The sequence below is a fragment of the Ovis canadensis genome, chromosome 22, assembly GCF_042477335.2.
Source record: "Ovis canadensis isolate MfBH-ARS-UI-01 breed Bighorn chromosome 22, ARS-UI_OviCan_v2, whole genome shotgun sequence".
Taxonomy (NCBI): Eukaryota; Metazoa; Chordata; class Mammalia; order Artiodactyla; family Bovidae; genus Ovis; species Ovis canadensis.
In genome coordinates this window covers 41,080,527-41,106,735 of record NC_091266.1, presented here as the reverse complement: position 1 = coordinate 41,106,735, position 26,209 = coordinate 41,080,527, and the positions used below count along the sequence as shown (strand labels likewise).

The following is a 26,209-nucleotide window of genomic DNA, read 5'->3' as shown; positions in this document are numbered from 1 at the left end:
ACCAGGCTCCTCCACCCATGGGATTTTCCAGGCAAGAGTACTGGAGTGGGGTGCCATTGCCTTCTCCGTTCAGCTTCCTAGATGAACAATAATAAAAATACTCTGTGTTATTGAAACATTTTATTTAATCTGGGCCCAATATAACTTCATTCTTGTGCCAAACACCATAATCAATACAGAGAAGAATAAAACGTAGGTCCTGACTTCAAGAAGATGCCCACTTGGTGGTGGAGATATCACAAACTTGTGTAGCCTTTTGTAATAGCCTTGTGTAGCCTTGTGTAACTTGTGTAGCCTTGACTAAGGACTACAATAGACCTCCCGAAAATGGTGAAAGGAGTACAAAGGCTTAGAGGTGAGAGAGAGGGTGGAGCATTCATGGGATTGTATGGAACCTAGAAGAGCCTGAAGGCCATTTTTTGCTGCGGAAGATGAAGATAGAGAGTGGGCACATTACTAGGGGTTCTGCATGGCACAGTGAAGTTCTACCCTGAAGAGGGTACAAAGTTGACACAAGATTTGAAGCAGAAGGAGAAGATTAGAGTTGGTCAATGCATAGATTTTGTTTAAGATGATCAAATTCTTTACATGATGATATTCAGTGTGGAAGCACTGTGAAGAGTGGATTTAAATGGGGCAATGCTAGAGGCAAGGAGAAGGCTTAAAAGGTCATGGCAACCTTCTAGGCAGGAGTGTACAAGGGCTGAACTGAGGAAGTAGATTCTCTATAAAAACCCTATGGAATGAACTGCTGAAGTAGTAAGGAGGTGGCATCTACAGGGGCTAAGGCAGAAGGCCATACCTTTAATATCTCAGATATCTGAATTGCAAAATTTTCTATTTTTTCTTAGAGTATTCATTACAATCAAGATTAATAATCACTTCTATAATGATTTGTGTGATGTCTGGCTCTCTCTAGACTCTAAGCTCCCAGAGAGCGGAAGCTATGTCTCTCTTTTTTATTAGTCTATTTTTAGCACTTACCAGAGTATCTCAGAGAAGGCAATGGCAACCCACTCCAGTACTCTTGCCTGGAGAATCCCATGGACAGAGGAACCTAGTAGGCTACAGTCCATGGGGTCGCTAAGAGTCGGATATGACTGAGCGACCTCACTTTCACTTTTCACTTTCATGCACTGGAGAAGGAAATGGCAACCCACTCCAGTGTTCTTGCCTGGAGAATCCCAGGGATGGGGGAGCCTGGTGGGCTGCCATCTATGGGGTCGCACAGAGTTGGACTGATGCGACTCAGCAGCAGCAGCAGCAGCAGCAGAGCATCTAGCTTGTGGTAGACATCCAACACAAGCCTCCTGAGTAAATCAATGAAGTAAGTAAACGTGTGAGGAGGAGGAGACATAAAGGACCAAAGGGAGAGACTCTGAGCTCAGTTGTTGAATGGGACCTTGAAGGGGAGGTACCTCTAACAGGCAGTTAACAATGCCGTTCAGAATTTAATGCACAGATGCGTACAGGAGCTGTGGATACAGAACTCATTGGTATGAAGAGAAGGAATGAGGTCACTCAGGAACCATGAAGGATGCAAGGAGAACTTAAGAACATCAACATTTTAAGGATAGCAAGGGAAGGGGATCCAGGAAAGGAAATCAGGAAAAACAACAACAACACTGCCAAAGGGAATCTACACACCAAAAATTAATTTTTCTCCCACCAATGTCAGATGCTCCAGGGAGGTTAAAAAAAAAAAAAAAAAAAAAAAAAAAACAGAAAAAGATAAAGATATGGAGATGTCTGGTTGGATTTGGCACGTAGGCAGTAACAATGGCTAACAGATTTTTAGTGGAATAGTGGAGAGATGGATGTGGGACAGCTGAGGAAAACTAGCAGCAAGTTCAAGAGTGAATGAAAGGGAGAAAAGAGGTTAGAACTACAGATGACTCTTTAGGAAGTAAGGCTGTGACACAGCAAGGAAGGCTAAATCAGCATTTGGGGAAATGCAAACATTAAGGAAATTAAGGAAAAGGTTAATATCACTATCATTATAATAAATTATCTGAACTTATTTCCCCCCTCCTCTTTCATTATTCAAAGTGGGATTAACTGTGGGATTTATGCAAGCAGAACTCAGGAACATCAACATTTTAAGGATGGCAAGGGAATAGGATCCAGGAAGGGAAACCAGAAAAAAAAAAAAAAAAGTGGGGTTTCTACTGTCAGAAACAAACCCAGACTCAGGTAAGGAGAGGTTTTATTTGAAAACACTATTGTAATAGCAAAAGCACTCTGATCAAAATATCTGCAAGCACCCCCAGAGTGAGGGCAGAAAAGAATCACTTGTATTGGCAGAAGTGAAGCAAGGCTGGAATGAACTGTGGGGAGTGATGTGAATAGGTAGACAGGAAATTGTTTTCCTTAAGGTCAGGTGATTCTCAGAAGAAAAGTCAGACTTAAGTTTGGTCCAGTTGAATTAACAAGCATTTTATCCAGATTGGTCGGTGGGGACAAATGATTCAGCTAATCACTTACGAGAAAAAGGACAGGAATCTGAGGTCTTGCCAAAGGTAAACGAAAGGAACATTTAAGAGAAGGCAGGGGTGGGGGGTTTGAGGTCACCATGTTCAGGAACACAAAAGGGCAGGAGGATTTCCTAAATATTGCTGTTTCCCAGGAATCTGGATCTCAAGTCAAGTTCAACATTGTCATCAATGTTCCACATAAAAATAAACCAGCAAAAAACAATTTTTTCTCTTGCAGAAATGACTGTTAGAAGAGGAAGTCAAGAATAAGTCCAGAATCTAAGAGACAAGTGGAGGTCTATGAGACTCAGAGTGGTCCAGTGAGGCAAGCAACTCTGAAAGCAAGAGAAGCCTGGGATACGACCCCATCAGGAACTCACCTGGCAGATTAAGAGCATCAGTAGTATTTCCCCTGATCACAAGTGTTGCTTAGACTTGCCCAGCATGTTATGCTTTACCAAAAGCAAGTCATTTGCTGCATCCTCGCAACTTTGCCACATGGTATTATGATGCCCATTTCACAGATGAGAAGACCTGGGCTCATAGATGAGCAGGTGGCAGAGCTGGAAGGAAAGGCCTGCTTTCTGTTCATTCTCTTCATGAGCTCCATTGTCTTTTCCTGAGGCTGCCAGGGCTCCCATCATCTGGCTCCAAGCCCTCTGCTGATGCGTGCTTCTCATGACAGTGGCCTGAGAGCGCCAACTCGATGCCCAGGGGCTGGGTTATGGAGGATGCAGCACAAGGTTGCTGCCCCTAGTAATGCTGCTCATTATTAATGGCCTTCATTTCCTTCCCTGCAAAGCACTCCAAAGCCAAGGAGTGCCCCAGGAGAACATATTCTGAACAGACTGGGAGTGGAAGTGTGAGGGCAATGATGGCAGGGAGCTTTTCTGTGTTTTTGTGTTTAAGCAAGATGCCCAGCAGCAGCTGCAGCACTACATGGAATGGCAACAACTTGCTTAAAAGCCATTTCAATTTTTAAACAATGGAAAGAACCAATCTCCTTCCGCCCACTCTGTCCTCACATCCTAGTCCGAGGTTACAAAAATCCGGGTCAATGCCGACTAATAAAGGGGATCAATAACCATCCAGCTATTTGCACAGCAGCCCTCATATTAATGAGAAGCTGTTCTGGATGAAGTTCCATCAGAGGAGCCGCGTGGATGGTAGTCCATCACAGTAAATTGCCACGGGGCTGCTAGTCATTAATGGAGTGTTCTAGGGTTGTGATCGATGCCAGGCTTCATTTGTTCCCACCTGCAGCCATACTGCCCAGGGGAGCAAACTGTTTGTTTTCCTGAGAAGGTTAAAAATACATAAAATAGGCATACATAAAGAAACAAAATAGGTGCTACATGGAGAATGTGGTTTAGAAAGTTCCTGAAACTCTTTTCCTGGGCCAACACATGGAAATCACCAGACCGCTGCTAAAGGTCATTCTCATGATCATGAACTTCCCCTTCTTCATGTTCTGCAAGAAGGGTATCTCTTTCCTGCTTGGGTTTAGAATAGCTGATGGGTACATCCTGCAACCATGATCCTATAAAATGGTCCTATAAAGTCAATCACAAAGACATTACAGAAAGTGAGAGATTAATGCCTGTGGCCCCTGGGGCTACTTACTATGATCCCTGCCAACGTCTCCATCTCTTCTATGCAACCCTGCCCCTTAATGTGGCCTTCTAGTTTGTTAAACATATGCACACGTGTGTGCATGCTAAGTCACTTCAGTTGTGTCTGACTCTTTAAACCCTATGAACTGTAGCCCACCAGGCTCCTCTGTTCAGGGGATTCTCTAGGCAAGAATACTGGAGTGGGTTGCCATTTCCTCCTCCAAGGGATCTTCCCAAACCAGGGATCGAACCTACATCTCTTACATCTCCTGCACTGGCAGGCAGGCTCTTTACCATTAGCGCCACCTGGGAAGCCTTGTCTTAAAATAGGGCCAGTGTGTGTATTTTCTACCAGCTTCCTGAACACTTATTTGCAGGGTTAACTCCTCATCTTCCTTGAATCATCTTAAGCATCACTTTCTTAGAAAACTGGCCCTCACTACCCATATTTGGTGAGCTTGAACAGTATGAAAAGGCAAAATGACAGGATACCAAAAGAGGAACTCCCCAGGTCATAGGGTGCCCAATATGCTACTGCAGATCAGTGGAGAAATAACTCCAGAAAGAATGAAGGGATGGAGCCAAAGCAAAAACAATACCCAGTTGTGGATGGGACTGGTGATAGAAGTAAGATCCGATGCTGTAAAGTGCAATATTGCATAGGAACCTGGAATGTCAGGTCCATGAATCAAGGCAAATTGGAAGTGGTCAAACAAGAGACAGCAAGGGTGAAAGTCGACATTCTAGGAATCAGCAAACTAAAATGGACTGGAATCGGTGAATTTAACTCAGATGACTATCATATCTACTACTGCGGGAAGGAATCCCTAGAAGAAATGGAGCAGCCATCATGGTCAACAAAAGAGTCCGAAATGCAGTACTTGGATGCAGTCTCAAAAACAACAGAATGATCTCTGTTCGTCTCCAAGGCAAACCATTCAATATCACAGTTATCCAAGTCTATGCCCCAACTAGCAATGCTGAAGAAGCTGAAGTTGAACAGTTTTATGAAGACCTACAAGATCTTTTAGAACTAACACCCCCAAAAGATGTCCTTTTCATTATAGAGGACTGGAATGCAAAAGTAGGAAGTCAAGAAACACCTGGAGTAACAGGCATATTTGGCCTTGGAATGTGGAATGAAGCAGGGCAAAGACTAATAGAGTTTTGCCAAGAAAATGCACTGGTCATAGCAAACACCCTCTTCCAACAACACAAGAGAAGACTCTACACATGGACATCACCAGATGGTCAACACCGAAATCAGATTGATTATATCCTTTGCAGCCAAAGATGGAGAAGCTCTATACAGTCAACAAAAACAAGAGCAGGAGCTGACTGTGGCTCAGATCATGAACTCCTTATTACCACATTCAGACTGAAATTGAAGAAAGTAGGGAAAACCACTAGACCATTCAGGTATGACCTAAATCAAATCCCTTATGATTATACAGTGGAAGTGAGAAATAGATTTAAGGGCCTAGATCTGATAGATAGAGTATCTGATGAACTACAGAATGAGGTTCATGACATTGTACAGGAGACAGGGATCCAGACCATCCCCATGGAAAAGAAATGCAAAAAAGCAAAATGGCTGTCTGGGGAGGCCTTACAAATAGCTGTGAAAAGAAGAGAGGTGAAAAGCAAAGGAGAAAAGATATAAGCATCTGAATGCAGAGTTCCAAAGAATAGCAAGAAGAGATAAGAAAGCCTTCCTCAGTGATCAATGCAAAGAAATAGAGGGAAAAAACAGAATGGGAAAGAATAGAGATCTCTTCAAGAAAATTGGCGATACCAAGGGAACATTTCACGCAAGGATGGGCTCAATAAAGGACAGAAATGGTATGGACCTAACAGAAGCAGAAGATATTAAGAAGAGGTGGCAAGAATACACAGAAGAACTGTACACAAAAGATCTTCATGACCCAGATAATCATGATGATGTGATCACTAATCTAGAGCCAGACATCTTGGAAAGTGAAGTCAACTGGGCCTTAGAAAACATCACTGCGAACAAAGCTAGTGGAGGTGATGGAATTCCAGTGGAGCTGTTTCAAATCCTAAAAGATGATGCTGTGAAAGTGCTGCACTCAATATGCCAGCAAATTAGGAAAACTCAGCAGTGGCCACAGGACTGGAAAAGGTCAGTTTTCATTCCAATTCCAAAGAAAGGCAATGCAAAGAATGCTCAAACTACCGCACAATTGCACTCATCTCACATGCTAGTAAAGTAATGCTCAGAATTCTCCAAGCCAGGCTTCAGCAACACGTGAACCACGAACTCCCTGGTGTTCAAGCTGGTTTTGGAAAAGGCAGAGGAACCAGAGATCAAATTGCCAACATCCGCTGGATCCTGGAAAAAGCAAGAGAGTTCCAGAAAAACATCTATTTCTGCTTTATTGACTATGCCAAAGCCTTTGACTGTGTGGATCACAATAAACTGTGGAAAATTCTGAAAGAGATGGGAATACCAGACCACCTGACCTGCCTCTTGAGAAATCTGTATGCAGGTCAGGAAGCAACAGTTAGAACTGGACATGGAGCAACAGACTGGTTCCAAATAGAAAAAGGAGTACGTCAAGGCTGTATATTGTCACCCTGTTTATTTAGCTTCTATGCAGAGTACATCATGAGAAATGCTGGACTGGAAGAAACACAAGCTGGAATCAAGATTGCCAGGAGAAATATCAATCACCTCAGATATGCAGATGACACCACACTTATGGCAGAAAGTGAAGAGGAACTCAAAAGCTTCTTGATGAAAGTGAAAGAGGAGAGTGAAAAAGTTGGCTTAAAGTTCAACATTCAGAAAACGAAGATCATGGCATCTCGTCCCATCACTTCATGGGAAATAGATGGGAAAACAGTGGAAACAGTGTCAGACTTAATTTTTGGGGGCTCCAAAATCACTGCAGATGGTGACTGCAGCCATGAAATTAAAGATGCTTACTCCTTGGAAGAAAAGTTATCACCAACCTAGATAGTATATTGAAAAGCAGAGACATTACTTTGCCAACTAAAGTCCGTCTAGTCAAGGCTATGGTTATTCCTGTGGTCATGTATGGATATGAGAGCTGGACTGTGAAGAAGGCTGAGCGCAGAAGAATTGATGCTTTTGAACTGTGGTGTTGGAGAAGACTCTTGAGAGTCCCTTGGACTGCAAGGAGATCCAACCAGTCCATTCTGAAGGAGATCAGCCCTGGGATTTCTTTGGAAGGAATGATGCTAAAGCTGAAACTCCAGTACTTTGGCCACCTCATGTGAAGAGTTGACTCATTGGAAAAGACCCTGATGCTGGAAGGGATTGGGGGCAGGAGGAGAAGGGGACGACCGAGGATGAGATGGTTGGATGGCATCACTGACTCGATGGATGTGAGTCTGAGTGAACTCCGGGAGATGGTGATGGACAGGGAGGCCTGGTGTGCTGTGATTCATGGGGCCCAAAGAGTCGGACATGACTGAGCGACTGAACTGAACTGAACTCAAACTATTATGTCACAATGGACCTTGAACTTCTGTGCCTATAACACCTCTCATCCCCACAATTGCTTGTTTACCATCTCTACCAGAATACAAGTTTTATGAAGGTAGGGAATGTCTGTGTGTTATACCACTCTAACCACAAAGCTTAGTTCAATGCATGGCACTGTGTAAAAACCTAAATGGAAAAAAGACAAGATCAATGGGTGAATAAAGAAAGGGGAAAAAAATGAGTGAATATGTGCATGATTATATGAATAAATGAATGGATAAAAGCAACTAGGGGTGGATGGTTATCTATCTTCTTATCTCATAATCCCGTCTACCTCTGTACTCACTTCACTTTTTATGATATGCTTCTTAGCACTGGCTTGGAGATCTAAGTCTTTGTAACTTTACATTTGATATATGTCCAATCTGAGACTTTGCTTCTTTGCCGACTCAATAATGCAACTGAGGCTTTAATGCAATCAAGGCCTGCCCATGTTCACACTGAGGTTCTAAGACCCATCTTCTCCCAGGATCCACTGTTTATAAGGGATGAGGTCCACAAAATAAATGTTATGATTTTCCAAAACAGGAGTTAAAATGCCATGATTCGATATTAACATTATAGTAAATTATTCCTTTTTAATTGCTCATTGTGGCAGAAGGGAATGGAAGTACAAGCAGTGCATTTATACTTAGCATTAAAATGTAGAAAGAAGCATGAAAGACATGGGACTCACCTGTGCACCTTACATATATGTAAGTATATGTAGCCCCAGGGGCCACGGGCATTAATTTCTCATTTTCTGTAACATCTGTAATTGACTTTATAGGACCATTGTATAGGATCACAGTTGCAGGATGTACCCATCAGCTACAGTGTCTCTCTCTCTCTCTGATGTACCCATCAGCTACAGTCTCTCTCTCTCTCTCTCTCTCAGACACACACACACACACACACATATGTGTGTGTACATATAATGTTTCTACCTAGGCCATTCTGAGTCTGGCCTTCTATTCATCAAACAGGCCCTTGTGAAAGATAGGGACCCACAGAAGAGATTTCAAAGCTAGTGTTCCTTTCACTACCAGTCCTGGGAAATGACCCAAGGTTATACTGTATGTTTGAGTGATAGGAAATCAAAACTCTTGCCTGGATATCCTGCTGGGAGGGGAACACAGAACCCAGATTCACTGACATGAGCAGAGGCCAAACCCCCAGTGGTAAGTCAGGCTGAATGCCTGCTGTCTCCCAGAAAGGGATCAAACCTTCCACAGCCCAACAAGACAGCCTCTCCCTGCTGCTTTGTCTGGAAGGACCCAGGGCAGCAGGTGATGAATACCTTGGGCAGTGAGTACTTGGGCAGCTTTATCTGAGCGAAGGCCTCTCTTCGGTAGGACACGTAGTAGCTGGCTCTTCCACCAGTTGTTACCTGGATCATGGGGAAACACAGAAAGGTCAGATGGGGATACAGATCCAGTGCAAGGTGGAAAGTAGTAGCCTCTCCATCAAAAACCACAGTAGGTTTGTGACAACCTTAAAGGGAATATTCCCTGTTGCCTTTGATCCTCCAACCCCACAGCACCCTAAGTTACTCCCATGTCATAGCACTTAGACAATAAGTGAGCAATTCCAGAAGTCTTTCCCCATGGCTGGTGATATCTGGGGGAGCAGGGGCTCTCTACTTGGTTGCTATGCTCTGAATTCATACACAATAAACATTTTCAACAGAAAACAGATGGAAGCTATTGATATGGGCTATATTCATGATCTACATATTCTATTCTTTTTTTCTTAAACAGTTTTTAATCCATTACCATGATGACATGATTATCAAAGAAACTTTTTTTCTGAATCTGCTCAAAGTTCTTGTTACTTTGCAATTAATTTCACTTCCCATCTGAGCACAATTTTTTCCCCTTTATTTTTACAAATCCATGCACTGAACAGATACTTGTTGATTCTTTCCATATGCAAGTTAATTAAAGGCATCAAAAGTCAAAGAAAGAACTGTGGATTTGAAAATCAGAAATCCAAAGCCTGAATCTTAGTTCTGCTAGTTCATGACTGGCGACGTCAAGGTCTGGAACCTCACTAGAAGAAAGATGGATTCTTAGAGGAACCCAGAAACCACAGCAAGAAATGGTCCTCTGGCCTGCACTTGCTAGAAAGCCTGCCAAATTGCACAGCTCTGCAGATGGCTGCTCTTGGTCCAATTACCCTAACTCAGGGGAGATTAATATTCACAGGAGAAGACAACATAGCCTGTTCAGAGAAAATAGCAGGGAGACAATAGCAACCAGGCTTCTGTGCTGAGGAGGCAATTACTAGGGCCACGGGCTCTGTGCTCACTAAGACCCCAGCACTTGCTGGAGACAGGCCAGTCCCCTAAATCTGCTCCAACCCTGGTGCCCATCCATAGCGGCTGCTGAGAGTGGGAGGTTGTTACATTTCTAGTGAAAGCCACCCATCGCTCCTCACTCTGAGGCATGGCATCTCCTGTGGTTCCTCCTTAACCTCTGCAGATTGGAAGCCCACAAAGCAGGCACCACAAGCTGCCAGGGAGAGCAGATGTTCGAGTCAGTGCGAGGGCAGAGCTGTGAAAAAACCTGGTGCAAAGACTTAGGCTGGAAACCAACAGGAGAGAGCAGCTTTCTCCCTGATGGTCACTGCTCTCTCTATTTTCTAACTAGAATCACTCTTGTCTCGTATTCCAAGACCTTTTTTTTTCTGGGTAAGACATCTGTTCTAAATCTATGTTGTTCTATGTCGGCTTAGAGGTGGGATGTTGACAGATTAAGATCAATGAGTTCCAGAGAACTTTTTTTTTTTCTTTTTAAAATAAATCTCAACTGCATAGAATCTGGTTAAAATGTAACCCTTGGTTCTAAACACAGTCACCATTAATCCTGGCAATTATTTGCTTCTTTAATTTGCTATTTATTTGCTTCTTTAATTTGGTTTTGCTTTTCATTGTAAAACCAACACACGCAAACATACCTGCAAACCCAAGAAGCAGATCAGTAGTTTTGAAGTCTCAGGATGCACCAGCATCACCTGGAAAGCTTGTTAAAACTCAGACTGCTGGGCCCCACCCATGGAGCCTCTGATTCAATCAGTCTGGGTGGGGTCCAAGAATTTCTTTTTCTAATAAGTTGCCAGATGATATTGATGCTGCTGGTCTGGGGACCACACTTAGAGCAGCACAGAAGCAGAACTTAAATGCCAGCTGACATACAGCTCTGTGCCTCTCTGCTCCTCACCTATCTTGAACCCTGCCTCCCTCTCAGATGCAGCTATTTTCCTGAATTTTGTGTTTAGTGATGACAGAAAAATTTTTTTAACCAAGGTGAGATTCATATAAGAGAAAATTAACCATTTTAAAGTGTATAATTCAGTGACATTTAGCATATTCACAGTGCTATACTACCAACACCTCTTCTAGTCCTAAATCATTTCTGTCACCCCCACAAGAAGACCATTTACCCAGTGATAAAGTTTTTAAAGCCCAGAATACATCCTCTGGTTACCTATCAAATGCTTAAAACTCAGTTCTCTACAAGACACCCTGAACCTCACCATCCTCACCTTTAGTGAATGAGCCCAGCATCAGAAGAGACAAATCTCAGCACTAACGCCAACCAGGACTCAGCAACTAAAAATGCCTTTCCCCAGGAGATCCAGTCACCTCCATAGGGAACAAGACGACAGCACCGCCAGACTTCTCATCAGTAGCAGAGAGCAAGGTCGGCGGGGTTTCCAAATTACCGAGGGTTGAAGGAAAGCAAAGTGGTCCCCTTGAGTGTGTGTTCAGTCCCACTGACTCTGGAACTCAGTCCAGCTGTGCCTGTTATAGCGCTATTCAAGCACAGACTCCCTTTCTCTTTCTCTCTCTCTCTCTCTCTCTCTCTCTCTGTTAAGCTCACACATACCACCCGGGAGAGTCTGCACTTAAGTATATCATAAAGATGGAACTACACTTCAGAAATGCCATGGGAAAGTATTAAATGCATTAAATGGCTGCACAAAGCCCAAGGAACGCAGAGGCTCTCTGCTGCCTCTGACATCACAGCACCCCCCAGAGACATCCAGGGGCTCCTGCAGCCCTCCCTCTGTCCCAGTCATGCCAGTGGCTGTACTACAGGATCCAACCTGAGGCTTCACACCTCATGTAAGGCCCAGGAGTTCACCGGCCTTGGTGTGGACAGCACCATGCTAACTTCTCCCTCCTCCTAATTCCTGAATTTTGTTATTTCCACTTCTATAGCACTTTCAACATTTACTCCTGTGGTGTACATGTACCTATAGTGATCCCTCCATGTCCTATTATAAAGTTATAACTTCTTAATTCCTAAATAATGCTGGTCTCATGGCAGGCAATCAGTGGATGCATGATGATAAAAATAATGATAAAATTGTCATCAATTGGGTTCATCTTTCCTGTTCCAGAACTGCACGTAGCCCTTATATAAATTATCTGTTAATAGTTTAACCCCACCGACAACCCTTCTGAGTCTATGGAACGACTTGCCCAAGTATAAGTATATGAACCTTTACTAGATTCATAAGACAAGTATGAACCTAGTAAAGCTTGGCTCTAAACCTGCTCTCCTCCTCCTGTGACTGACAATCCTCTATTCATCTTATTCATGTCACCAGTGGTATTGTAATTTCAGCACTATATTCCCTTGATTCCAATGTCTTTAAAACATGTTCTTTTAAATTTCGGTAATTGATGTGTGTGTATATGTTTACAGTCCCAGAAAATCTGTCATGGCACTGATGCTGCAGCTTAAAAATGATGCCTTCTTAGAAGAGAAGTGGTGAGTTAATAAAAACAAGAAGAGCGATAATTACCACGCAGTGAAAACTTTTAACATGGAAGATGCTACAGTAAGCAGTTTCTAATCCATACTTCACTTACATATATACATACACACACACACACTATATTATATATTCCTGACCCATAGAGGATACGGCCTCTATGGGTCAGGAAATAAGAGGCTAAGAGGCCACTAATTTGTCCAACAACATACAGCCCTTCACTGACCTAGCCATGTACAATTCCAGCCTATGCTTGGACATATAACTAGGAATGAATACATCCCCAAAAATGTCAGGCATAGGGCAGGAGGTCAATACTTAACTGACTAACTGAACAATGAAATGTGATTCATTCACTTAACTGGTGAGCCTTCAGATTCGATTTTCTCTGTTGTTTAGTGGCTAACGAACAGTGGCTACAGAGAAGCACCCGCCATCCCTGCCCAGTGCTTGCTGGTCCCAGGGACTCAGCTCCACACAGAAGCCCTAGCGCTTCCCTGGGGAGCAGAGTCCTCCCAGCACTGAGTGATGCCAGCCTAGTGCATTCGCTGCCTCTCTGCTATTATTTGTGTGGTTCCCTGGCAATCACACAAGGAAGGAATAAAGTTTAGCAACTATTAATCTATTTTGATGAACTTTTCTCTTCCTTACAAGCAAATTTGCTGGCACTGTAAATCCCAGAGATTATTACCACTTTCCTTTTCAGTGACACCTTTTATTTTACATTTGATGAATGTCATCCAATTATTTGCTCTGGGCCCATCTGTCATGCTAAACACAGAATTAGCTGGGTCTTTTCCTCACTAATGACTGGCTCATTAACCTGATTTTCTGGATTTCCATTTTACAGGTTTAATTGGGCTCCTGGCCAGTGAAAATGATTCCTTTGGACAAATGCATTGGCCATTAAACACATCTGTCTCTTCTGACTTGTTCCCAGGCCTCTGTAACCAAGTCTAAACCGACATATCCTTTATTTTTTCCATTTCTCCTTGCTTCTGGATGATTACTTGTCTTGGAGGAGAGAGAGAAATCTGCCCCTCAAAATTGGAACCAGAAGGCCTTGAGTCATATTGAACCTTTTTCTGTCACAGAGAGAAGGAAACTTGTAATGTCTCTAGAATTCATAAGTGGACATATGGCTTCTGAGAAGAGAAGTAGAAACTAACACGTTCAAATACCTATCATGTGATGAGTGCTTCAGATTCATTTTACTATTCAATATCCACAATAAATATTACTATTACTGTTATTATTATTAAAACCATTATTAGTACCCTTACAGGGTAAAACTATTGATAAATTTTTTGAGCATTTATTATATGCCAGGCACTACTCTGTATGAACCAGCTTTCCGATTTTATAATCAGGTGAGAAACTGAGGCACAGAGGCATAGAGGAGGCATAGAGGAGGCACAGGGAACTTATACCATATGCTCAAAGACACACAGCAGGTAAATGCTGGAACTGGAATTTGAACCCAAGTTTATGTGACTGCAAACCTTATTCTGGTCTCTCGACTATGTGGGGTTTCCACACCTCTCCATGGAAAAGAATGAATCCTGGTCACTCAACTCCCAATTTCCCAGTTAAGATACCCACCAACAAGGTAGGTCTTTCATGTCAGTTCCCTATCCCTGAGAAATCAAGGTTCTATTGTTGCATAGGAGTCAATGGGGTTGCTATTGGAACTGGTGAATAAAGAGGGATAATGGAAATAAATTCAGCTTACACCAGGGCTGTCACCTTCACAGGAGTTGACATTTAGAAGTTTTTCCAGCTAGAGGACCTTGCTAGGTCCAGGAGGATGTGAAGAATCTAAGACAAGAGAAATGACTACCTTTATGGGCAGACAATACTTATTTCTCTTGCAGCCTTTGCATTGTTTCCTCCTGCTTAGAAAATGAAAGGCGACAGTCGAGTTGTTAAGATGCACAATTAACTTTTCCAATTTCTTTGCTCATTAATTCTATTCAGATTATTTAAAATACATTTTGACGTTGTTAGACCTTTCTCTTCTTCTCCTCCTACATAATTCCTTTAAAGATCATATTTCTTCTTCAAGAACAAAGAAAATTCTGACTACCAGGTCACAAGAGTCAATAAACAGCCACTGGTCTCATTAGGATGTGGCTCTATGTGTCAGGCTGGCTTGGGAGCTTCTACATGGTAGGTTACATCACCTCTGTCATCTTGAGCTCATTTTCTAAAAGCTTTCTGCTAAGGCACTGCACTGTGTGTCTGAACCAGAATTGGGTACGGCATTTGGAACAACAAGACACCTATCAGCAAGCCATCTCCCCTGCTAGACTGTTTGATGTTGAATTTAATGTTTGTCAAACTGGTGTTTGCTTGTTTTATGTCCTGGGGGCTCTGGTCTACTAATGAAATATGCAGTTTTATCTGCCTGTTTCTAGAAGGAGTGGGTCTAATGCCTAACAACACTCCTGCTGAGGCTGAACCTTTTTGAAACAGATTTTCCCATAAAAATTTTTTATGGGGGCCCTAACGTAGCCCCCCAAAATAGCTTCATCAAGAATAGATTTCGGATAAGACAGCTGATGTGAAGCCAGTATTGCTCTGTGTATGAGTGTGCGTGTTGGAGGGGCAGTGTTGGAGGAGAGGCATGTCCACCGCACAAGTGGTCAAAACACACGACAAATCAACTGCACAGTCACCAGCCCTGCCAAGAGACTTCCTGGAGGCTTCAGCTATGGGGAATGCTAGCAAGGTGCAGAACAGGGGTGGGTTAGAAGAGCATGTTACAAAGACCATGTCTAGACCACACACAACACTACAATAAGAATCAGGAGGCCTAGTTCTCTGGGATTGTTTTTCAAATATAATAAAGGGGTTAGACTTGATAAGTTTCCAATTATCTATTTTCAAGGAAGACTCTTCTGATTGTTAAGCATTATAGTACATCAGTTGGGATGTCGGACATGTGTTTGAATCCTGCTTCTGTCATATGCTGGTTTGGTGACCTTGAACAGGTAATTTAATGTTCCTAATTTCTTCTTCTGGAAAATGGAGATATTAATGTTGAGTTCATTTCAGCTGCTCAGTCGTGTCTGACTCTTTGTGACGCCATGGACTGCAGCATGCCAGCCTTCCCTGTCCATCACCAACTCCCAGAACTTATTCGAACTCATGTCCATTGAGTCAGTGACACCATCCAACCATCTCATCATCTGTCGTCCCCTTCTCCTCCTGCCATCAATCTTTCCCAGCATCAAGGTCTTTTCCAATGAGTCGGTTCTTTGCATCAGGTGGCCAAAGCATTGAAGTTTCAGCTTCAGCATCAGTCCTTCCAATGAATATTCAGGACTGATTTCCTTCAGGGTTGACTGATTTGATTGTCTTGCAGTCCAAGGGACTCTCAAGAGCCTTCTACAACACCACAGTTCAAAAGTATCAATTCTTTGGCACTCAGCTTTCCTTACGGTCCAACTCTCATATCCATAAATGACTACCAGAAAAACCATAGCTTTGACTAGACAGACCTTTGTTGGCAAAGTAAAGTCTCTGCTTTTCAATATGCTGTCTAGGTTGGTCATAACTTTCCTTCCAAGGAGTAAGCGTCTTTTAATTTCATGGCTACAGTCACCATCTGCAGTGATTTTTGAGGCCCCCAAAACAAAGTCTGACACTGTTTCCACTGTTCCCCCATCTATTTGCCATGAAGTGATGGGACCAGATGCCATGATCTTCGTTTTCTGAATGTTGAACCAACTTTTTCACTCTCCTGTTTTACTTTCATCAAGAGGCTCTTTAGTTCTTCTTCACTTTCTGCCATAAGGGTGGTGTCATCTGCATATCTGAGGTTATTATTATTTCTCCCAGCAATCTTGATTCCAGCTTGTGCTTCATCCAGCCCAGCATTTCACATGATGTACTCTGCATGTGAGTTAAATAAGCAGGGTGACAATATACAGCCTTGACGTACTCCTTTCCCAACTTGGAACCAGTCTGTTGTTCCATGTCCGGTTCTAACTGTTGCTTCCTGACCTGCATAAAGATTTCTCAGGAAGCAGGTCAGGTGGTCTGATACCACCATCTCTTGAAGAATTTTCCACAGTTTGCTGTCATCCACACAAAGGCTTTGGTGTAGTCAATAAAGCAGAAATAGAAGTTTTTCTGGAACTTTTTTTATATTTTATCATGATGATTGAATTCACCATGGCATGTAAAGAGTTTAACCTTTAACCTGGCACATGCTAAGTACTCAATGCATATTACCTGTCCCTGCTGAAACAGAGGCACAGATGCCTGTATCGGTTTAATATACTGGAGGGTTCATGGTGACTGGCCATGGTGACAGTTGACATGCAAACTGGGGGCTTCAGGAAGAGCTGAGGTGGCCACGTGGGCTTCCTGGTCAAAGTCAACCAGGTATAGAAGACTGAAATTCTTCTTGCCGTCAGCAAGGATGACTTTGTGGAAAATACACTTATAGAGACTGCCAACCCAATGTGCTTTGTGCCAGATATTTGACCATGAATGGTCTTCATGTTCTAGCTTCTATGATTTAAAAGGAGTGAAAGAAGTTCTTGGGATGTTCCCTTTACCCATAAAGGTAGAAGTTCATTGCTTTTCCTCTCCTAGTTTTGTTGGTGGATGAAAAGGCAAAGATGGTAAGTGCAGCAATAAAACAAATTGATATGGATTTGAATTGTTATCCTGGAGTACAAAATTTGGGAGCGTTTGAATACTCCCGGTTAATATAGTAATAGTTGAAAAAAAAAAAAAAAAACTAAAACTCAGTCAGTCTACATTGAGTGTTCTAAATCAGGATGCCAGAGCTTCACAGAAAAAGGAAACACTACTTAGGGAAAACTTGAAGACAAATATTACAACTTACTATCAAAAGAGTCCGACTTCTGTTTTCACAAATGTTCCTTGTACACCATGAGTGTAGTATGGTTTCATAGAAGATAGACTGAGAAAGGGCTTGAAAAGATATTTCAAGGAGTCAAGCTTATACAGTCTTCCTATACTTATATATAAGTTTTTCTCTTTGAGATATTACATAGGTTAGTTCCATTATACTGGTAGATATTATGAGGTCAATTAACTGGCTAAAATATTCCCAATCGACACTAGCCTCTGTCTTTTATATAACATTCCAGGATTTCAGAAAATTAAAACAAAAGAATGGGAGAGGAGAAGGAGGAAGAAAGGTAAAAGGTACCAGTATCTGTAACATTAGTGATTCCAGTTTCAGCTCAATCATGTATCAGGCATGCAATTTTAGGCATAGTAAATAGTCTGTTGGAATTTCAAGGTTATTTTCCTATAAAATGGAAATAATAGTTACTCTTCTCTTACAGAAAGTAAATGAGATAAGATAGTAAAATGTTTTCATGTTATCTGTAAATTATTCTACGAGTACAATGAATAGGATGTAATGATTGACCTGTTTATGTATCCAGGAACCCAAAGATTTTAGAAGTATTTTCACTGACAAATTGCTATAAACTGAATTTTTGTATCCCTCTGTAATTCATATGTTGAAACTGAATCCCCATTGTGATGGTATTTGGAGGTGGGGCCTTTGGGAGATGATTAGGTCATGGGGGTGGAGCCCTCATGAGGAGACTAGTGCTCTTACCAGAGAGACCCCAGATAGCACTCTCATACTACACACAGGACACAAGGACACAAGTCATCTACGAGCAGACACCAAATCTGTCAGTGCCTTGATCTTGGACTTTCCAGCTTCCAGACTTGTGAGAAATAAACTTCTGTTTTTCATAAACCACTCAGTCTACAGCTTTAATGGCAGCATTAATACAGAAACCAAGCTGATGGTCTAGACATGCCCAGTCTATAGATTGTGTAGGGCATTAACATTTGCCACTGGGGCAGAAGCTGCATATACCCTGTGGGGTTATAGTTGTCTGCAGACTGAATGAAAGGTTAGAGGCAGTATGGAATATGGAATCCAGGGCAGAGCTACAGAACAGACGTGTCTTCAGCCACATGGGATAAATGGCAGGTGCACATGGTTGCTTACAGAATGACTAATTTTATTGATATGTTCACAGTATTTTAAAGAACTTAAAAGGGCAAGGCAAACAAAGCCATTAATTTTCTAGAGAAGCAGGGATGTGTCTTTGAGATATGGGATTTCTAGGCAGACTTGGAGATACGTGGGCTGCTGGATATAACAGCCAAACTTCTCCAACATGGGATTTGCATCCCTCATGAGTGAATTTGTGGACAGCAGTGGATAGATTTAAACCATCTCTCAACCTGTTTTCTTCAGGAAACATTGCCACTTCCCCAAGAGAGCCATGAATACTTGTAAAATGCCAACTGCTATTTCTTGGAGCTTCCCCATTGTACTATGTCATTCTTGTCCTGTCCTCCACCAGCAGAAGCATCACTGTTGAAAAGTCAGGCTTGGTGCTCACCTCTTGTTACGCACTGGCTGCCCTCACGCATAGCAGCCTTGGTGGAGAGATACTGTACAGCCTAGCTTTACTGATAAATTAATGATATGCGTAAGGTCACTCAGCTTCAAAGCAGCAGAGCCTGGATTTGAACTTGGGTCTTTAAATTTTGACAATGTCCACTACCCTGTGCAACCCTGAACGAGTCTAAAGAGTCTACTGCAGAGCCTCTCCAAAGAATAGCTAGTTTAGGACCAGTTTCCTGAAGGGATTCATCCTGACCCAGATCCTTAGAAATACCAGCATTAAGGAAATTCACACTGGCTTACATCAAAAGCTACCTCCTTAAAGAATCCTCCTCCATCTGGATTTCCCAGCTGGAATGCAGCCTTTCTTCTCTGATTCTCAGGGCTCTCTGTAGCTCTCTTGTCATACTTATCAGCTGCTGAGGAGATTACTAGAAGAGGGTCTCTTGTATTATCTTAGAGGGGAGATAATATGTCCTATTCCCATTTGACTGCCTCTTGGTTGCTGGCACCCATGTCACAACTCATATTTGTAGAGCATTTTGCTTTGTGCCATTCGTTTTCATCACTGGACTGAATCTCATTTGGCCAGAGCACAAGCATGCCAGGGAGGTCTAATTATCAATACATTCCCATGTTAGAATTCAGGGGCCCTGAGGCCCAGACAGGCCCCACTAGGTCACCTTGCTACTAAAAGGTAAGGCTCACAGCCAACCTCCTAACTTCTGACTTGAAGCCTGAGGCTCTTTTCATGTTGCTAGGCTGCATCATTCTGTGTTCACTAAATCAAGATTAGAAAAACACAAAGCGGAGATAATTGCATGGATTTCTACAAGTGGGTCTTGATTTTACATCAAATACTCCTTTGAGTGGTTGGCAACACCACAACATGGAAAACCAGGGGCCATAAGAAAGAGTGCTTTCCTGTGGGACATGAAGAAGCAGATTACAAGATGTTTTTCCCTATCCACTGCTGAAACCACAGATTAATTAAAGGTCTGGCCAGATTCACATCATTCCTCAAACTTTAATCACATTCAGACACCTCATTAGGGATATCAGCCCCAATTCTACTACATGTTACATTGATCAATCAATCAATGTATTTACTTATTCAGCACTTTTGTGCCCAGGCTGTGTTAGATGTCACAGGAGTCATGGGCTGTGACCTCATGGAGTTCACCATTTCTTTGTAAAAATAAGCCAAACGTGTAAGATGCACCAACAGCAATGCAGAATGAATGCCAATGCCATGGTACTCTGAGCAGAGCAAAAGCTAAGAAGTATAAAACAGAGAAACCCCTGAAGGAGGAAACAGACAAAACAGGTTCCGTCTTGAAAGCAGGACTCCATCTTGGGCTGGACTGTGGACTTTGAGCTATGTGCCCTGTATCTATGGAAACGACATACAAACTGGAAAATCAGACCCCCCAGATGGGAGAGCCCCAGGGCTTGTACCCAGACTCTCCGTCGCCTAAAAAAATACCACCCTAATAGAATAGAATCATAAATTCTATTATGCTTATTGGGATATGACCACAGGCCTATTGATAATTGTCCACTGTTAACTACCTAGGCTTAAAGCATACGAATCACGGGTTTAAGGCATACAAATCACGGTTTAAGGCATACAAATCATGGGTTAACTTTGATAGTATCTTTCTTTTCCTTCGTTCAGACTAGTTTCAGCGATTTGGGGAGGTGGGTTTGACATGTACACTTAGGATATATAAGGTTTTCACAAAAACTGGTCGGGGTCCTTGGCTAAGAAGAGACTCTGCCTTGGGCCTGCACTCCACTATCTGCATTGTCCTTCTGAGTGAGTTTGTTTCCCAGAACGTGTGGCTACAACACCCCTACCCCGGAACCACACCACAGCATATTCTCATGATCCTTCTAGAATTACAATAAATCAATACTGGGCACTGTGGAGTCCATACTCATCCTATATCATTTTATACATAACATGACTAATACATGGAGATGGAAGAGTGACAGCTGGTAGAGGGCTGAGCTTGAATTGCAGCTCATATCTGCCTGACTCCAAAGATGTAGGCACAAGCCTTCTTTATCACCCTCCACAGTGTGATGTGCATGTGTGTACATACACGCCAATAATAATTGAATGAAAAGTAAAAGTGTTAGTTGCTCAGTTATGTCTGACTCTTGGCGGCACCACGGACTATAGCCCACCAGCCTCCTCTGTCCAAGGAATTCTCCAGGCAAGCATACTGGAGGGTGCAGCCATTTCCTTCTCCAGGGGATCTTTCCCACCTAGAGATCAAACCCTGGTCTCCTGCATTGCAGGCTGATTCTTTACTGTCTAAGTGTTATTTACACTCCCACTGCCTTAGGAGGAGAGGGGATTCTCACATTGAGGGACATCTTTGGCGAATGAGGAGATGACTTTGAGGACAGAAAACTAGAGAAACCAGATCACAGCTGAACTGAGCTACACACCAAAGTGAGATGGGGAGAGTAAAGACAGGGGTGGACCTGGCCAGAAGAGCTGGAGAGGCAGCAGGACAGGAGATCCACGTGAGTGGATCAGTGGTGCTTGACTGGTTCCACAAGAGGCACTTTGGGAGATGGGCAAGGAACAGTGGGTGTGTGTAGGTTTTATTAAGGGTTTTTGCCATTCAATATCTGACATAAACACTCTGCTTCATTTTTATTTGACACTTTCAATAAAAAGTCTATACTACACTGCTCAATAATCTTATTAAAATTTTATTTGTCTATCTCTGCAGAGGTGGTTCATGTCAGGAATGTGATTCCCCTTCAAGGAAGCATCCAAGAGTCACAGCTGGGTTATTAGGGATTTTATCTTTTAGGGTTACTGACTTAGTTCTTTGTTATGAAAATTTATGAAAAACATCAGAGCAGAAGCTCAGACATGGATGCCAAACTTTCCCCAGCCCATCAGCAATTAGGACTCTTTAAGAAAAAGCACTTAACTGCCCCACACCCCAGTTTCACCTCAAAGCAGATAAAAACCTCAAAATATAGGCGCAACACACACCTGACAAAAAGCAGAGACTCAAAAATGCCACATCTCTGTGCGCCTCGTTTCACTTCCTGGTCCTGGTTTTCTCAGCATGAATGTTTTCTTCAATTTCCATCTCCTAAGAGGAGATCCAACCAGTCCATTCTAAAGGAGATCAGCCTTGGGTGTTCTCTGGAAGGAATGATGCTAAAGCTGAAACTCCAGTACTTTGGCCACCTCATGCGAAGAGCTAACTCATTGGAAAAGACCCTGATGCTGGGAGGGATTGGAGAAGGGGACGACAGAGGATGAGATGGCTAGACGGCATCACCGACTCAATGGACGTGAGTTTGAGTGAACTCCAGGAGTTGGAGATAAACAGGGAGGCTTGGCATGCTGCAATTCACAGGGTCACAAAGAGTCGGACACGACTGAGCGACTGAACTGAACTGAACTGAAGATCCTATGCTGTCAGTTTCTTTCTTTCTAACTTTTTATTTTATTTTGGATATAGCCAATTAATAAAGTTATGACAGTTTCAGGTGGACAGCAAAGGGACTCAGCCATACGTGTACGTGTATAGCCATTCTCCCCCAAACTCTCTCCCATCCAGGTTGTCACATAACATTGAGCAGAGTTCCCTGTGAAATACAGGGGGACCCTGCTGGTAATCTGTTTTAAATACAGCAGTGTGGACATGTGATCTAACTCCCTTACTATTCCTTCCCCCACCCTTGCCCCCTGCTGTCAGTTTATTTTTTTTAATTTAATTAATTTATTTTACTTTACAATCTGTGTGCAGGCCAGGAAGCAACAGTTAGAACTGGACATGAAACAAACTGGTTCCAAATAGGAAAAGGAGTACGTCAAGGCTGTATATTGTCACCCTGTTTATTTAACTTACATGCAGAGTACATCATGTGAAATGCTGGGCTGGATGAAGCACAAGCTGGAATCAAGATTGCCAGGAGAAATATCAATCACCTCAGATATGCAGATGACACCACCCTTATGGCAGAAAGTGAAGAGGAACTCAAAAGCTTCTTGATGAAAGTGAAAGAGGAGAGTGAAAAAGTTGGCTTAAAGCTCAATATTCAGAAAACGAAGATCATGGCATCCAATTCCATCACTCCATGGGAAATAGATGGGGAAACAGTGGAAACAGTGTCAGACTTTATTTTGGGGGGCTCCAAAATCACTGCAGGTGGTGACTGCAGCCATAAAATTAAAAGACGCTTACTCCTTGGAAGAAAAGTTATGACCAACCTAGATAGCATATTCAAAAGCAGAGACATTACTTTGCTGACTAAGGTCCGTGTAGTCAAGGTTATGGTTTTTCCAGTAGTCATGTATGGATGTGAGAGTTGGACTGTGAAGAAAGCTGAGCGCCGAAGAATTGATGCTTTTAAACTGTGGTGTTGGAGAAGACTCTTGAGAGTCCCTTGGACTGCAAGGAGATCCAACCAGTCCATTCTGAAGGAGATCAACCCTGGGATTTCTTTGGAAGGAATGATGCTAAAGCTGAAACTCCAGTACTTTGGCCACCTCATGCGAAGAGTTGACTCATTGGAAAAGACTTTGATGCTGGGAGGGACTGGGGGCAGGAGAAGGGGACAACAGAGGATCAGACGGCTGGATGGCATCACTGACACGATGGACGCGAGTCTGACTGAACTCCGGGAGATGGTGATGGACAGGGAGGCCTGGCGTGCTGCAATTCATGGGGTCGCAAAGAGTCGGACACGACTGAGCGACTGAACTGAACTGAAATGAACTGAACTGAACCTACAATATTGTATTGGTTTTGCCATACGTCGACTTGAATCTGCCATGAGTGTACATGTGTTCCCCTTCATGAACCCCCTCCCACCTCCCTCCCCATCCAATCCCTCTGGGTCATCTCAGTTTATTTTTGTTGTCGTCATTCAATGACGCCATAAACCTGTTTTAAGCATCTACTCTGTGTTAAGCTTTCCACCCCTGCTCATGCCCTCTTACACAGTTCTTGACCCAATTTACTTCAGGCAAACAAGGAAGTTTAAGTTGTGACTCTTATTTGAACAGCAGAACAAGAGCAGAGATTGAGAAAGAAGGCTCTAGTATCAGTCTGCCTAGGTCAAATCTCTGTTCCACTCTTTGCTGGCTGTGTGATCTTGGGAAAATGACTTAACTGCTCTGTGCCTCTTCTCTGAAATAGAATTAAGAGCAGGACTCTCGAAATACGATGCCATAACAATTAAATTCATTAATAATATGCCTAGCTCATACTAGCCTCTCAGGAAATGGTAGCTGATTCTTTATATACAATTGTTTCTCCAAGAACTATAGATCATCCAATAAGAAAGAAAATTAGATAGGAGATAAAACTTGTGGAGGAAGGGCAAGGACAAATCTTAAGAGAGAAAATGCTTACATAGAAGAGGTATGTTCAGTCCGCTTCACAGGACTCATCTTAGATATTTCAGAGGAAGTAAGAAAGTCACTGCTTCTACACCTTCCCTCCCTGCCCCCACAAACACCTAAGAAGCAATTACACAGCGCCCTGAGATAATAAACACAACATACTAAGAGCCCTGGGATGATTTCTCCATACTGCAGTCTGGAAGCAGTTGCCACCTGGAGCAGGCAGTAAAACTGCAGGCGTTTATTCTGGAGAACCAGACAGAAGGCCTTGGGCATGGCTTCCTCTCCATTCTAATTGCATTCGCTGGAACTGCCACCACACAGGATCACTAGGTACGCATGCCTTCCAAAAACATTTTTCATAGAAGAAAGTGGAAGCAATCTAGCCCAGCCTCGAGAGGTTCCAAGGCTAGAGGGAAAGAGGGTAAGTGTCTAGCTTCCTGCTCCCATTATACACAAGCCGGATTAAAAGGAAACAAGGGAGGAGGAGGAGAGAATGGGGATTAAAGAATCAGACAATTTTAAAGCCCAAGAAACACAGTGAGAGAAGAACCAATCAATTTCCTTTTTTTTTTTTTTTTTTTTTTTACAACAGATGTTTTGCTTGCAGTTCTGAATCTAACAGCAGTTGATGTAGTAAGGATGAAATAGGAGGAGGAAGAAAAGAAAAGGCTTAAAAGGAAGGGAGGGAGAGATCCCCAAGGCCTCCCCTCTTCCCAGCTTCACCATGATAGGTTTTACCCACTGGGAATAACAAGGTGTCCCACTGCCTCACCCACCCCCGACCTGAAGGCATTTTTCACCAGGAAGGCAGGGGTAATCAGGCTCATCCTTTAAACATCTTCATCCTATTACTTTCATAATCAGCTTCTAAAGTTCCATTCAATAGATGTGGGGTCGACCAGACTGATGGCTTGAACAGCTGCTCAGGCCATGGAGCTATTCTCTCTGGCATTGATCACAAAGACAAAAATCAATCCTGGCTAAGGAGAAAGAAGTTAAAAATAAATTGCAGGAATTGATTTCTGTTCAGACCTTCTGACTCCCAGTTTAGGAAGGGGGAAAAATGAGGCTGCGTGAATCCGCCTGTCATGAAAACCCTTCACATGTCCCGGCCTCAAAAGCAAAATCAGGGAATGTTTCATACACACACACAAGCACACACATACACAATATTTCTTAATTTATACTTCTACATTATTTTATTTTTGCCTCCTAATGACTATCAGAGATGAGAATCCATCTAAATCATAAGCTCCCATGAGAAGACTAGGGTCGGTCTTGTGTTCACTATAACATCTCAACAGTGGGGCTCCATGCTTTGTGAGTAGTAGTAACTGCCGAAAAATGTGTTGAGGGACTGTTGGAATGAAAAAAGGAATGAAGTCCCCTCCTTGCTATTATTGGCTCTTACATTTCTGCACAGATTTCTCACATTTGCAATTATTTTCTTCTTTATTGTTTTGCTTATGTATTCTCTCCCTCTCTCCCACTAAATACAAACCCTCCCATGGCAGGAACTTTTGGGCTTTTCTGCTGTTTAATTTTTGACCTACTGCACTATCTCCATACTGAGCCCTCAGTGAATGGATGTGAAAGGAAAGAGAGGAAGAATGATTCAGCAACTCTGTTGAGGAATTAGCTGTATCCCAATTTAAAAAAGGTTTTTTCTGATACTGGAGAAATGAGTTGGGAAATACTTCCTAATAGTAGTCCTTCTCTGGGTCTGAATCAATGGACCGCATGGTAGAGTGAGCAGTCTTGTGGAATTTTACCAAGAGAAGGGAATTTCTGGAGTCATATCATACAGTCCACTGCCTTCCAAACTGGATTCTATGGCATTCTAGAATTCTACAGAGATACTTTGAGAGTGTCTGTAAAAAGGTGAAGAGGAGGCTGGGTGGATGAGAGAGCTGATCTAACTCTTCACTCGCTTAGAACAGGACCCATTCCACCTGCATCTGTTTTACACATCGGAATTCCTTGAACATTGTTGTCTGAAAAGTGGTTCCCACT

The 26,209-nt window shown here is 42.7% G+C and overlaps 1 protein-coding gene across 1 annotated transcript in view; it reads right to left on the bottom strand.

The window, feature by feature from the left end:
* SORCS3 (sortilin related VPS10 domain containing receptor 3) overlaps nucleotides 1–26,209 on the bottom strand; it is a 650,432-nt gene that overhangs the window by 128,058 nt on the left and 496,165 nt on the right. The window contains exon 8 of the mRNA XM_069567050.1: nucleotides 8,899–8,988. Within this exon, the coding sequence (XP_069423151.1) occupies nucleotides 8,899–8,988 (90 nt within the window). The remainder of the gene's footprint in view (nucleotides 1–8,898; nucleotides 8,989–26,209) is intronic.